Source organism: Symphalangus syndactylus, chromosome 15, assembly GCF_028878055.3.
Source record: "Symphalangus syndactylus isolate Jambi chromosome 15, NHGRI_mSymSyn1-v2.1_pri, whole genome shotgun sequence".
NCBI classification, from domain to species: domain Eukaryota; kingdom Metazoa; phylum Chordata; class Mammalia; order Primates; family Hylobatidae; genus Symphalangus; species Symphalangus syndactylus.
This window is the reverse complement of record NC_072437.2, coordinates 9,739,012-9,752,924: the sequence shown is the minus strand read 5'-3', so window position 1 is coordinate 9,752,924 and position 13,913 is coordinate 9,739,012. Positions and strand designations below refer to the sequence as shown.

The window sequence follows — 13,913 nt, the reverse complement described above, 5'->3', positions numbered from 1 at the left end:
GTATCGACAGGGCGGTGCTGGTTCTCATCTACTAAGAATCAGCTGAACACAGCCTCGTGTGGTGCTTACGAGACCCATGGGAAAGCCTGTCCTGAACTAAAGCCTACGCTTTAGGTGGGGAGAGAGACACACACATTAAAAGGCCTGGGCAAGCCAGCAGAGTGACAAGGCCACGCGGTCCCCGGTGACCCAGAGGAGGCGGGGACAGGCAGGTCAGAGCAAGCCCAAGGGGAGAAGTGCCTGGTGCCAGCGGGGGAGAAGGCTGGGACTGGAATGTGGGGTGCTCTCTAGGAAAGGGGGACCACCCCAGCAGAGACAGGATTGCCCAGGGAACACTTTGGAGCCTGTGATCCCCAGACCGGCTGGGGAAGAGAGCCTGATTTGAGGGGACTGGGGGTTTAGATAGGAAGGTTGAGCCGAAGGTTGGGAGCAGTGAATGCTGGAGCTAGGGAGTTAGAGCCCCGAGGCAGAGGGGGCCTTTGGGAGTTTTTAACAGAGAAATGCATTAAGAAGGGATTGTAGGGACCCAGCAGGCAGCCCTTGGACGGCTTGGAGTCGGGGGAGGCAGGAGGACAGCTGTGGGCTGGGAGCTGCCAAGCTCACGACAGTAGCAATGATGAGATGGGAGCACGAAGACCAGAGAGGGCAGCAGCAGCAAATGGGCAGCTGGAGGGTCCCCCCAGACTAACTCTGGGCTGGAGCCAGTGGTGTTCGCGAGGAACAGGCCAGCTCTTGACTAACCCCAGTGACCATGCCCCGGCCAGAGCTGGCAAGGCCCCCCACTCACATCAGCATCCAGAGAGCTTTGTCCCTTGGCTTCTGAAGGCTGCAGTGGGAAAGCCATGTTGGCTGGCACCCCCCAGCACAGCCTCAACCGCCTGATAAAGACCTCTCCAGAAAGGCCAGCCCCAGGGTCCCGCTCCGGCCATACTTTGGAAACTCACCCCAACATGGTGGTTTTCCACTTTCCTTCTAAGGAGTTTTTCTTACTGAACACTCGATGCCGTAAAAGCAGAAGAGAAATTTCCCCTGTGTGTGTTTGTCCACCCTCTTTGATTTGCTCCTCTTCCTGACAGGTCTGCCTGGTGATAGAGGGGACCCTGGGGACACAGGCGCTCCTGGCCCTGTGGGCATGAAAGGTCTCTCTGGTGACAGAGGAGACGCTGGCTTGGCCGGGGAGCGAGGCCATCCAGGAAGCCCTGGATTTAAAGGAATTGATGGAATGCCTGGGACCCCCGGGCTAAAAGGTAATTGTGTGACTGTGACCAGGGATCCCTTGGCAGGGAGGTTGGGTCTGATCAACTCTGACCTGAGACAGCTTTGCTGGGCACCTCTGTGGGCCGTGGGGCTGGCCTCACACTTCTGCAGATGGGAGGCCTTGGGACTCTCCTGACCCAGGAGACAGCAGCCCCAGGACAGCTGGTTAATGCTGCTTAGACGCGGGTGGGACCAATGCGCCTGACAAAGCCGGTTTATGAATTCACCAAGACAAACTGCTCCTGCCTGGGAAACATCATCTTATTGTAAATATCACCATCTGCACAGGGAGATTTGTGGAGAGGCCCACTCAGGGGCCCGGATTCAGATCCAGAGGTTATTTGGTGAATTTGAAACCAAAGCAAAGCAAAGTGGTTAGTACAGGGATTTATTTCAGCACAAGCAGCCAATCTAGAAGCAGAGCCCTCCAGCCCATGAACATTGCTAGAGACACACTGTTCTGTCCCTCCGTTGCTGGAGACACTGTGTTCTGTCCCTCCGTTGCTGGAGACACACTGTTCTGTCCCTCCGTTGCTGGAGACACACTGTTCTGTCCCTCCGTTGCTGGAGACACACTGTTCTGTCCCTCCGTTGCTGGAGACACACTGTTCTGTCCCTCCGTTGCTGGAGACACACTGTTCTGTCCCTCCGTTGCTGGAGACACACTGTTCTGTCCCTCCATTGCTGGAGACACTGTGTTCTGTCCCTCCGTTGCTGGAGACACACTGTTCTGTCCCTCCGTTGCTGGAGACACACTGTTCTGTCCCTCCGTTGCTGGAGACACACTGTTCTGTCCCTCCGTTGCTGGAGACACACTGTTCTGTCCCTCCGTTGCTGGAGACACACTGTTCTGTCCCTCCGTTGCTGGAGACACACTGTTCTGTCCCTCCGTTGCTGGAGACACACTGTTCTGTCCCTCCGTTGCTGGAGACACACTGTTCTGTCCCTCCGTTGCTGGAGACACACTGTTCTGTCCCTCCGTTGCTGGAGACACACTGTTCTGTCCCTCCGTTGCTGGAGACACACTGTTCTGTCCCTCCGTTGCTGGAGACACACTGTTCTGTCCCTCCGTTGCTGGAGACACACTGTTCTGTCCCTCCGTTGCTGGAGACACACTGTTCTGTCCCTCCGTTGCTGGAGACACACTGTTCTGTCCCTCCGTTGCTGGAGACCAACATGGGTTGGTCTTTCCATTACTAGAGACATATGCGTCTGTCTTTCTGTTGCTGGAGACACCTTCGCTTGTCCTTCTGTTGCTGGAGACATTGGCCTGTCTCTCCGTGGTCCTGTGTCGCATTTCCATGCCAGGTGCGGTGTTACTGCTGCCTTCCTTTCCAGCGCGCCCCTCTGCCTTTGTCTGATGGGCCTGCGGGCCAGTGGACCTGCATCATCTTCAGATTTCCCTCCTACTCTTCCTGCCTGACCTTTGTGTGTTTCCTTGTTGCCAATGTCTGGTCTGAAGACAGGCTGATTCTGGAATGCTGTCTGTTAACAGTAGAGGTCAACAGACAGAAGTTGCTTAGAAGATGGTGTCCCCGGAAATTCCTATTTTAGGTTCAGAATCTTCTCACTTGAGTTACATTGCCGAAATGTTACGGAGACGTGAGATTGAAATGTCCCGTGCATTTTATTCGTGTCTAACCCAGCACTTTCCTCTTTTCCTCTGAAGGAGATAGAGGCTCACCTGGGATGGATGGTTTCCAAGGCATGCCTGGACTCAAAGGGAGACCTGGCTTTCCAGGGAGCAAAGGCGAGGCTGGATTTTTCGGAATACCCGGTCTGAAGGGTCTGGCTGGTGAGCCAGGTTTTAAAGGTATGTCCCTCTCTTAACATCCTCCATACCTGATCATGGTGGCATCCTCCTTACCCTTTCGTGGTGGCATAACATTGCCCAGAATGAATTTTTGAAAACCCATGCATCCGGGAACCCTAAAGCTAGACAAAACAAACAAAATGAACTAACAAAAATGCAAAGGCTTTATCCCTGCCTCAACACACTGACCATGTGATAAGGGAATAATCCTAACCAAAGGAAACTCTTGAGAACCAAAATGATGGCATCGCCAAGAACCAAATATGTCATGAAAACATATTTCACCATGATTATACTGTGGTAAACATGAAGAGGCGGCGGTGAAAAGCAGGGGACAGGTGAGTTCCAAGAGGTGGAAGTACCACCCGGCACAGGAGGACGCAGCTCTCCAGGTGGAAGGACATAACACGGTGCCAGAGAGAACGTGGTCCACACATGAGGTGGGTTCAAACCCTCACGTGGACAGGCATCTCAAGACCCCCCACATCAGGCCCCTTGTTCATTGAGTTTATTACTAACAAGTCACATTTTCATGTCTTCTGTTCAGATGCTTTTGTTCTGAAATAATCACAGTGGTCTCTAAAAAGTTAATGACTAAGAGTGAGTGTTGGTGAGGAGGTGGAGAAATGGGAACCTTCACAGGCTGCCAGCGGGAGTGTAAAACGCTGCGGCCAGTGTGCAAAACAGTTGGCAGTTCATTAAGAAACGAACCATACTTTTACACTGTTGGTGGGACTGTAAACTAGTTCAACCATTGTGGAAGTCAGTGTGGCGATTCCTCAGGGATCTCGAACTAGAAATACCATTTGACCCAGCCATCCCATTACTGGGTATATACCCAAAGGACTATAAATCATGCTGCTATAAAGACACATGCACACGTATGTTTATTGCGGCACTATTCACAATAGCAAAGAGTTGGAACCAACCCAAATGTCCAACAACGATAGACTGGATTAAGAAAATGTGGCACATATACACCATGGAATACTATGCAGCCATAAAAAATGATGAGTTCGTGTCCTTTGTAGGGACATGGATGAAACTGGAAAACATCATTCTCAGTAAACTATCGCAAGGACAAAAAACCAAACACCGCATGTTCTCACTCATAGGTGGGAATTGAACAATGAGAACTCATGGACACAGGAAGGGGAACATCACACTCCGGGGACTGTTGTGGGGTGTGGGGAGGGGGGAGGGACAGCATTAGGAGATATACCTAATGCTAAATGACGAGTTAAAGGGTGCAGGAAATCAACATGGCACATGGATACATATGTAACAAAACTGCACATTGTGCACATGTACCCTAAAACCCTAAAGTATAATAAAAAAAAAAAAAAGAAAAAAAAAAAGAAACGAACCATAGAGTTACCCAGAAGTTCTACTCCTAGATGAAGATCATTGAAAACATAGGTACAGACAAAAATGTGGACACAAATCTCATGGCAGTAACCTTTATAGCAGCCGTAAATGGAAACAGCCTGAAAATGCATCGACTGATGAATGGATGAGTAAACTATGGCGGAGCTGTGCGAGGGGCACATTCAGTGCTGAGGAAGGATGGCGCTCTCAGACGTGGCGCGTGGGCGAGCCTTGAGAACACGATGCCACGTGTCGTCTGACCGCGTGTATATGAGATGTCCCCAGTAAGCAAATTTACAGAAATGAAAAGGAGATTCGCAGTTTCCTACAGCCGAGGGGTTAGGGGAGAATTAGAGAATGGCTGCCAGTGGCCCCAGGGTTTCATTTTCGGGGATAAAGTGTTCTCAAGTTAGATGGTGCTGCTCGCTCACAGCTCTGTGAATACACTAAAGTTACGTAATTGTTCTCTTTACTGGAGTGAGTTGTAGGGTATATAAATCACACATCAATAAGCTGTTTCAGAAAACCTTCATTACTCTCCAGAGTTACAGCTTTTACAAATTTTCAGCAAAATAAAAATTGCAATCTAGGGTGCTCATTTTTTTTAGGGTTTTTACTCACACTTGCGCTTTCAAGGAGTCTTCATGTTAGCAGAGATTTCAGGCTGTTTCAGGCAAAATGGCATGTTAAGATTAAGTAATTTTCAGCTCCACGGAAATTATTTCCTTGAGCCTCCTTAGGGTGAAGTTAACCATGGGGGTGTCTGTCCCTCCACTGGTGGGCACGCTCTGTGGGGTCAGGACCAATTTATGATTTTGATCCCATCAGCCTTTAGCCTAGCGCCGAATACACAGTAAATGCTTAGAGAATGAAGCTCAGTTATTTTCACTCAGCCAGATTGCACTCACTCCTCCAGTGAGCATGGATTCCAGGGCATCCCCAGCCTGAACTAGCACAGTTTCCCGCCCGGCCCGCAGCTCTGGGCCCCTCCCCTCCTGCAATTCCTCAGCTCCTCAGAACCCCTCGGAGGCCTCCCTTCCATGCTTCTCCTCCCAGTGAAGGTGCCTATAGGAGGACACGGAGCTGGTGCCTGCCTCACGGGCCTGCCTGCTTGTGACCGAGGTCTATCATGGTCTCGTCAGAGCACACACAACAAAATGACCCTCTCACAAAGCATCCTGTGGGAGCCACGGTGGCTTTGAGCGCTCCCTCTGCATCTGCTGCAGGCATTTCCCCCCAACTGTGGTGCTGTGTGCTCAGTGACACCAGCCCCAGGCCCAGGACCCTGGAGCCACCCCCAACTCCGACTACTCAGATGGACACAGGAGAGGCTTCTCCGGCGCCCTTGGTCTCTCTCCAAGGCTTCCCGCCTGGGGGAGACGTGCAGCCCCCATGGCTCAGGGACCAGGCCTTCACCTGTGCTCTCCTGCGTGGTCTGGAGCCCCCAGAAAATGACAGCACTCTATTCCCTTCCAGGCAGCCGAGGGGACCCTGGGCCCCCAGGACCACCTCCCGTCATCCTGCCGGGAATGAAAGACATTAAAGGAGAGAAAGGAGACGAAGGGCCTATGGGGCTGAAAGGATACCTGGGCGCAAAAGGTGAGGCTTCTGACCTACAGCCAATGGCCCCTAGTCCCTGCCGCCCCAGCCTGCACCAGCTCCTGCCGCTCTCCATCCCCAGAGACGCCCGTGCCCTCCACCTGGCTTTCTTCATGCTTTTCATGTCTGGGCGCCCTGTGTGTCCACAGCTGGTGCAGGGTTGTTCTCTGATGCCTGACTAACCTCGGTTTCCCGTCTTAAGATTCGAAGCACTGGCCGGGCGTGGTGGCTCACGCCTGTAATCCCAGCACTTTGAGAGGTCGAGGCGGGCGGATCACAAGGTCAGGAGATTAAGACCATCCTGGCTAACACGGTGAAACCCCGTCTCTACTAAAAATACAAAAAATTAGCCGGGTGTGGTGGCGGGTGCCTGGAGTCCCAGCTACTTGGGAGGCTGGGGCAGGAGAATGGCGTGAACCCGGGAGGTGGAGCTTGTAGTGAGCCGAGATTGCGCTACTGCACTCCAGCCTGGGTGACAGAGCAAGAGTCCGTCTCAAAAAAAAAAAAAAAAAAAAAAAAAGATTCGCAGCACATAGGACAGCAAAATGCATCCAGGCTGCAAAATTGAAAACTTCTGGAGGGCGGGCGCTGCGTCCTCACCAGAGTGTTACACACCAGGGTCTTCCTGCAGGTATCCAAGGAATGCCAGGCATCCCGGGGCTGTCAGGAATCCCTGGGCTGCCTGGGAGGCCCGGCCACATCAAAGGAGTCAAGGGAGACATCGGAGTCCCCGGCATCCCTGGTTTGCCAGGATTCCCTGGGGTGGCTGGCCCCCCTGGAATTACAGGATTCCCAGGATTCATAGGAAGCCGGGTGAGTGGGCGTCTTTTACTCCCCTTGTTCTGTGAGCTCCTCTCCCCTTTGCTCGTTAATGAACATGCTTTGGTCTGGAATTTGCTAGGGTGAGAGTGTCAGCGGCAGGTTCAGGGCAGCCTCAGGCTTGGCGGGGTCCACACAGCCCTGTAAGGAGCTGCTGCACTTGGACACCGTGCGGATGTGATGTGAGTCCACCCAGCTGCCGTGGCCCTTCTGTGGGCTTGTGCTGGGTGAAGCATGTTGTCCGCATTTTTCATGGGGGCCTTGAGAGAACAAAACTTGAATTTTCAGGGATCAGAGCTCTAAAATTGAGCACATCAGTGATACCAGGCCTGAGAGCCCATGGCTGAATCACAGCGTAGACCTGGGGCCGGGCAGCCTGGCTTCCCATCCGGGCCACCATTCACTCAGCCTTTGTTCAGCAGATGTCTGTTGAGCACTTGACCTGGGCCAGACACGCTGTTGTGATGGTAACAATGGTGACCCCTGACCCTGGACAGGGCTCTCTTCTCCACACCTTCTCCCTCAGCTGCAGAATGAAGGTAGTAGCTACTTGCAGTTTTCTTGTGTGCTGTATAGACAGTGTATATAACATAGCACAGCGTGGCTCCCCATAGATTCCGTTAACTAGAATTCCATTTCTAGCCTCTTTCATGTGAAGATAGTGTATTCTCACAATCCCCAGCACACGGCTGGCCTTCCCAAGGGGATGGGCACATTTGGAGCAGATCAGAAGGTCTGGGCCCCTTGGTGTGTTTCACTCGCGTCCCTGTGAAGAGACCACCAAACAGGCTTTGTGTGAGCGATAAAGCTGTTTACTTCACCTGGGTGCAGGCGGGCTGAGTCCGAAAAGAGAGTCAGTGAAGGGAGATAGGGGTGGGGCCGTTTTATAGGATTTGGGTAGGTAAAGGAAAAAGGGGAGTTGTTCTCTGGCGGGCAGGAGTGAGGGGTCACAAGATGCTCAGTAGGGGAGCTTTTGAGCCAGGGTAAGCCAGGAGAAGGAATTTCACAAGATAATGTCATCAGTTAAGGCAGGAACCGGCCATCTGGATGTGTACGTGCAGGTCACAGGGGATATGATGGCTTAGCTTGGGCTCAGAGGCCTGACAGTGTGCCTGTGTGTCTGGCCTACCTTGGTATACAGAATTCTTCAGGGGTCTTCCTCCCCTCACTCCCAAAATCTGCAGCTGAGAGGATCTTCTAGCCAGTCTGTGTGTGCTATTCAGGTCACTTTAAAAAAGAAAGATGCCAGCCAGGTGCAGTGGCTCTTGCCTATAATCCCAGCACTTTGGGAGGCCAAGGCAGGCAGATCACTTGAGGTCAGGAGATCGAGACTAGCCTGGCCAACACGGTAAAACCCCGTCTCTACCAAAAATATAAAAAATTAACTGGGTTTGGTGGTGCGCACTCATAATCCCAGCTACTGGGGAGGCCGAGGCAGAAGAATCGCCAGAACCCAGGAGGCAGAGGTTGCAGTGAGCCGAGATTGCGCCATTGCACTCCAGCTTGGGTGACAAAGCAAGACTCCATCTCAAAAAAAAAAAAGAAAGAAAAAAGAAAGATGCCTGTGTCTACCAAAGACACCTACAACATCCAAAGGACCTTCATTCATAACAGCTCGAAACGAAAACAGCCCAAATGTCCATCATCAGGGAAAAGAATAAATGAACATGGTATATTCTGACCAGACACAGCATTATCTGTGCATTTTATCTCCATACACAGCAATAAATGAGAATTCTTGGTAAAATCCAACAACCTGACTTCATTTCCAAACTTTATGTTGAACAAAATAAACCAGAAACAGAAAAGTACACATGATTCAGTTTCATTGATGTGAAGTTCAAGAACTGACAAGGCTGTTTGTTGGGGTATCGGGAGCATGGCTGCTTTAGGTGGGGTTATCACAGAGTGCTGACGGTGTTCTATGTCTTTCAGTGACACACGAGTTCAAATGCATTGAGCTGTGCATTTAAGATGAGTGGACATTACTGTATTTAAGTTTTGCCTCAGAAAAGTAAACTTTGAGAAAGAAAAATAGAGCATTATCTAAACCAAGGTGCAGCCTGTGGATACCCTCCCCCTTCCTCCCACAAAGGAGCTTTTTTTGTGTGTGGTTTGTTTTTTTTTTTTTTTGAGACAGAGTCTCACTCTGTCACCCAGGCTGGAGTGCAATGACATGATCTTAGCTCACTGCAACCACCACCTCCTGGTTCAAACGATTCCCCTGCCACAGCCTCCCAAGTAGCTGGGATTATAGGCACACGCCACCACGCCCAGCTAATTTTGTATTTTTAGTAGAGACAGGGTTTCACCATGTTGGCCAGGCTGGTCTTGAACTCCTGACCTCAGGCAGTCCACCTGCCTCAGCCTCCCAAAGTGCTGGGATTCTAGGCTTGAGCCACCATGCCCAGCCTAGCTATATTAATACTGCAGCGACTCATGTTAGGCCATGCTTGGGCATTGATGCTGTAGTACTAAAGTCCCAGTGGCACCCAGGTAGACCAGAACTCTCATGCTCCCTCTGGGGAGGAAGCCACTCTAGAAAGGAAAACTAGGGCTTCCAGGAAGCCACCAAGCAACGCAGGCATCTTCCCAATCTCCTCACCAGCCACCTGTGTCTTTCTGGAGAAGTCTCCCTCTGCACAGATGGAGGTGCACAGTCCCATGTCTGTGTTATAATCTAGAGAGCAAGTTCTGCAGTCTGGCTGCCCAAATTGAAATCTCAGTTCTGCCACTTGCTGACTGACTGACCTTAAGCAAAACCTTTCTGTGCTTCAGTTCCTTTGCCTGTCATCAGGAAGTAACGGTGCCTGCCTGGCAGGGTTTTCATGAGGCGTGAATACGCTCTTGAGATTGGGTCCACCACGTGCACGCGGGAAAGCGTAGTGGAACGAGGATGTGGTCAGAGTCCCCGCGGCTGCTGACATCACCACACCGTCGTGATGGAGACTGGGCCACTGATGCTCTTAATTATGATGCAGTTGCCAAGCTTGTTTCATTGTATCACTTCACAGTTCTGTAAGAACAGCAAGGCCAGGCGCAGTGGCTCACGCCTGTAATCCCAGCACTTTGGGAAGCAGAGGAGAGAGAATCATTGAACCCAGGAGTTCAAGACCAGCCTGCGCAACATAGCAAGATCCCATCTCTACTAAAAATTTAAAAACTGTTAGCAGCCGGGCTTAGTGGCTCACACCTGTCATCCCAGCCGCACAGGAGGCTGAGACGGAAGAATGGCCTGAGCCCAGGAAGTCAAGGCGGCATTGAGCTGTGACTGGGCCTCCGCACTCCAGCCTGGGTGACAGAGCGAGATACTGTCTCAAAGAAAAACATAAATAAATGAACAAAAAGAACAGCTAAGCAAACCGCCTAGGATACACACTGAAAAACTCAAGTTTTCCACAAAGTGAAAAGATCACAAACCTTGAGTGTTGTCGTTAGCATACTGGATGGTTAAATAAGTGAGCTAACTTCAGAGTTACAACCGACTTCACTAACAGCCTTCTAAGATGGTTCATGTCTGTCTTTAGGGTGAGAAAGGTGCCCCAGGGAGAGCAGGCCTGTATGGCGAGATCGGCCCGACTGGTGATTTCGGTGAGTGTTGCCCGTCCAGTGAAAACAGGGAGTCCACAATTCAGAGCTCTCTGAGCATGTGAGCCAATATCAGACCTGCAAGTGCTGTTAGGTATTTTAAAGCAAATTGTTCTTGTTAGGAATGTAACAAAATAGAAGTTGCAAAACTCACAGCCTCCCAGTGGAAAGTCCTGTTCTTAGCCATCTTTTTTGCATGTAACAGGTGACATCGGGGACACTATAAATTTACCAGGAAGACCAGGCCTGAAGGGGGAGCGGGGCACCACTGGAATACCAGGTACGCAAGTTATTTTCCATGTCTTCATCGTCAACAATAGCCCTGAGCCTTTGTCTAGGAGCCCGACTTGCCAAACAGATCAAATTCGGTAACAACCACAGAGCACTTGATAGTGAATGAGGTCTTCGAGTCCAATGCGCAAGAAAGACCATCATTTTTAATTAAGTTAAAGCTGAAGGCAAAGTCAGGAAGTCTTTCTCTCTCTCTCTGTCTCTCTCTTTGATACTGAAAAAAGCCAGAATGGACCCTCGGTGGATGAGAATCACTGCAGTCCATGAAGTGTAACTGGTGAGAAGCCAGCTAGCACCCTGGCTCCCAGAACACCTGAGGGCGTGCAGCAGGTGGTCGCTGACCCAAGCTTCTCAGAAACAGCGAAGGGTCCAGGAAAGGGGGAGTCAGGCCGTCGCTTGAGAGAGATATGGAGGCAGCTGACCAGCCCGAGCAAGTTGGGGGGGCCTGGGGCGGCACAGTGCCTCCCTTCTCTTCTGCATATCACTGAGGTTCCACTCCTAAATTCCTGCCTGCAGTGATGTCTCAAGGGGCCTGTGACAGTTTTCTTCTTTCTGGGGATTTTCTTTTGGGGGGACCCCACACTGCTCAAGTTGCTGGGGCCCCAGAGGCTTGCAGGGCTGTCCCTGGTGGGAGGGAAGGAGTCTGTCCAGGGTTGGCCAGTGGGGAGACTGCTGGGCCAGTTCTTTGTCTAGAAATTGCTCTGGAATGGAAAGACGTGTTCAGTTGAGCACAGGATCAGAGAACCGCTGCTGAGAAATAAGCGCCCCTGTTGACCAGCCTTCCCAGGCTCCTTGGTTATCTGTGACCTGGGCTCCCGGTGGCTTCCTCCTGAGTGACAGGGGAGCTCTGTACTGCTGAGCCATCCGGTGCTTGGCTGGCTGTGTCTCCCACCCTAGGCCATCACACTGGCCATTTGGTTTATAAAGACAGAAATGTGGACCATCATTACCACACGTCTCTAATGATGCCTTCACTTGTTCAACTGAAAATGTGTCAGGGAAGAGATGCTACCCCTGCCCAAGAATTATTTTTGCTGTTACCTTTGAACATTTTGGTTTTTATTAAACTCTGGGCCCAGAAAGGCTTTGGAGTGGAGCCTCCCCTGCATCCATCACCAGGAGACGGTATCTCAGAGCTGTGGTCCCACAATGGAAGGGCGGGGCCAGCTGTACCCATCATCCCTGGGAGTGTCCTGTTTTCCCTAAGACAGTGAGGGGTGCATAGGTGCTGCCTTGGAAGCTGGCTAGTGCAGGCTCAGAGGGAGGAACTAGGTTAAAAATCAGCTAGGGAAGGAGCACGGTTAGATGCCTCTGTCCATTCCTGGAGGAGCAGCAGTGTGGTTCTGCACATCCTAGAGCCGGGGTTCCCGGGAACCCACAGGGGCGCCGTGTCTGTTTGTTCCAAGCAGCATGTCTGTGGTTGCAGGTCTGAAGGGATTCTTTGGAGAGAAGGGAACAGAAGGTGACATCGGCTTCCCTGGGATAACAGGCGTGACTGGAGTCCAAGGCCCTCCTGGACTTAAAGGACAAACAGGTAAAATCTCCCGCAGCCACACAGCCTTCCTCAGGCAGGCCCTCCGGAGACCCCAAAACAAAGGCAGCCAACATTGTCAATTTCCTCCAATCACACCCAACCCTGGAAGCTCACTCGTGCCTGCTGCCTGCTTAGGAGGCTTCCTCAGGGCTGATGGCATGGAGAGAAACAACCACCTGGGCTGGGGGGAGACCTGAGAATTGGGGAGAAGCATGGGGATGAACAAGAAGTGCCTCTTCGGCCGAGCTTCTGTCTCTCGTATAGAAGCCGACAGTTTATAAGGGATCCCTTTGCTTGCGTTGAATATGCAGAAACCCCTATGAACATCCTAGGTTAGAGAAGGAGAGCGGACAGTGGGCTGGCTTCCCGCGCTGTTGCTGCTGCTTCTGGCTGTGTTTACTCAGCACCGGGTAACTCCAAGAGACTCCTCTCTCCAGGCACTGCCTCAGGGTCCTCTCCAGATGTCTATTTGGATAATAGGGCGAGAATTAAAACTACACGCTATTTTCTCTCTGGCAAGGCTGAGCAAATCCGATTGAATTTGTGTGTGGGGTCTAAGACCACCTGCATCCCCAGCTTGAGGGACAGTTCTCATCTCTCCTCCAACTGGCACTGCAGCCCTTCCGGCCCTCAGCCCCTCCCAGAGCTGCTGCCCCTCCTGCCAGGACCTCACCAGGCAGCGCCCAAGGTGTCCTGTGTGCTCAGACTTAACGCTGTGTTCACCCCCAGGCTTTCCAGGGCTGACTGGGTCTCCAGGGTCGCAGGGAGAGCCGGGGCGGATTGGACTGCCTGGTGGCAAAGGAGACGATGGCTGGCCGGGAGCTCCGGGCTTACCAGGTAAGGCCACGTGAAACACGCGGTCACCCAGACCCAGGGTCGTGGGCTGTGCAGGAGGCACCGCCGAGCAGGCCAGCCTCTCTCAGGGCAACTTCTAAGGCCCATACGAGAGCAAAGGCAGGTTTGCTGTGGCTTATAGTGGTCTGCAGTAACATAGCAGCACAGGGTATACTGGTGCCCCAGGCAACTGGGAATCAAAGCAGATGCACAAATCTGCCCAGGGCTTCACCTCCCAGAAGGATGAATGAAAGCCTCCCGGAGAGGCTTCAGGGTCCACTTGTCATCGCCACACAGGGACACACAGCAAGATCAGGGTGCAGGAGCAGCATCAGTGTCCCACTGTGCTGCACGGGCCACCCCCGAGGCCCCCTTACAGCCCCCTTGCAGCCCCGAGACGGACCACCCTGCCATGCTCACTGCCCACGTCACAGAAGGAGTTGCCACCTGTTTGCTGTGTCCTGCTTTAGAAATATTTACCCTCAGAAATCCAGAGGGAATGGAAATGACACCAGGCTATTTGTTCCAAACAGCTTTTACAAACCAAACATACAGCAGTGGCCAGGCGTCAAGAAGAGGCATAGGACATGTCACTCCCCAGGCCCCTTCTGGCCTAGTGAGTCTGTTAAAAAGATTCCATGAAGACAGTGTTCCAGTTCAATGGTTTTCCTAGGTAACATAAGAGTGGTTAGTTTACATGTTGTGTAAGTTGAGCGTGTGGCTTAGCTGCTTCCTAATTGTGGGGCTTTAGTAGGATTGGATGGGTGACAGTATCAGGTCACAGTTTCAGAGCCAACAAAACACATCTGA

The 13,913-nt window shown here is 51.9% G+C and overlaps 1 protein-coding gene across 2 annotated transcripts in view; it reads left to right on the top strand.

The window, feature by feature from the left end:
- Positions 1–13,913, top strand: part of COL4A2 (collagen type IV alpha 2 chain) — a 212,732-nt gene that overhangs the window by 179,938 nt on the left and 18,881 nt on the right. For both annotated transcript variants that reach the window (XM_055244659.2, XM_063618623.1), the window contains exons 31-38: positions 1,077–1,247; positions 2,927–3,070; positions 5,915–6,037; positions 6,669–6,850; positions 10,384–10,447; positions 10,650–10,724; positions 12,162–12,269; positions 12,999–13,106. In XM_055244659.2, the coding sequence (XP_055100634.2) occupies positions 1,077–1,247; positions 2,927–3,070; positions 5,915–6,037; positions 6,669–6,850; positions 10,384–10,447; positions 10,650–10,724; positions 12,162–12,269; positions 12,999–13,106 (975 nt within the window). The remainder of the gene's footprint in view (positions 1–1,076; positions 1,248–2,926; positions 3,071–5,914; positions 6,038–6,668; positions 6,851–10,383; positions 10,448–10,649; positions 10,725–12,161; positions 12,270–12,998; positions 13,107–13,913) is intronic.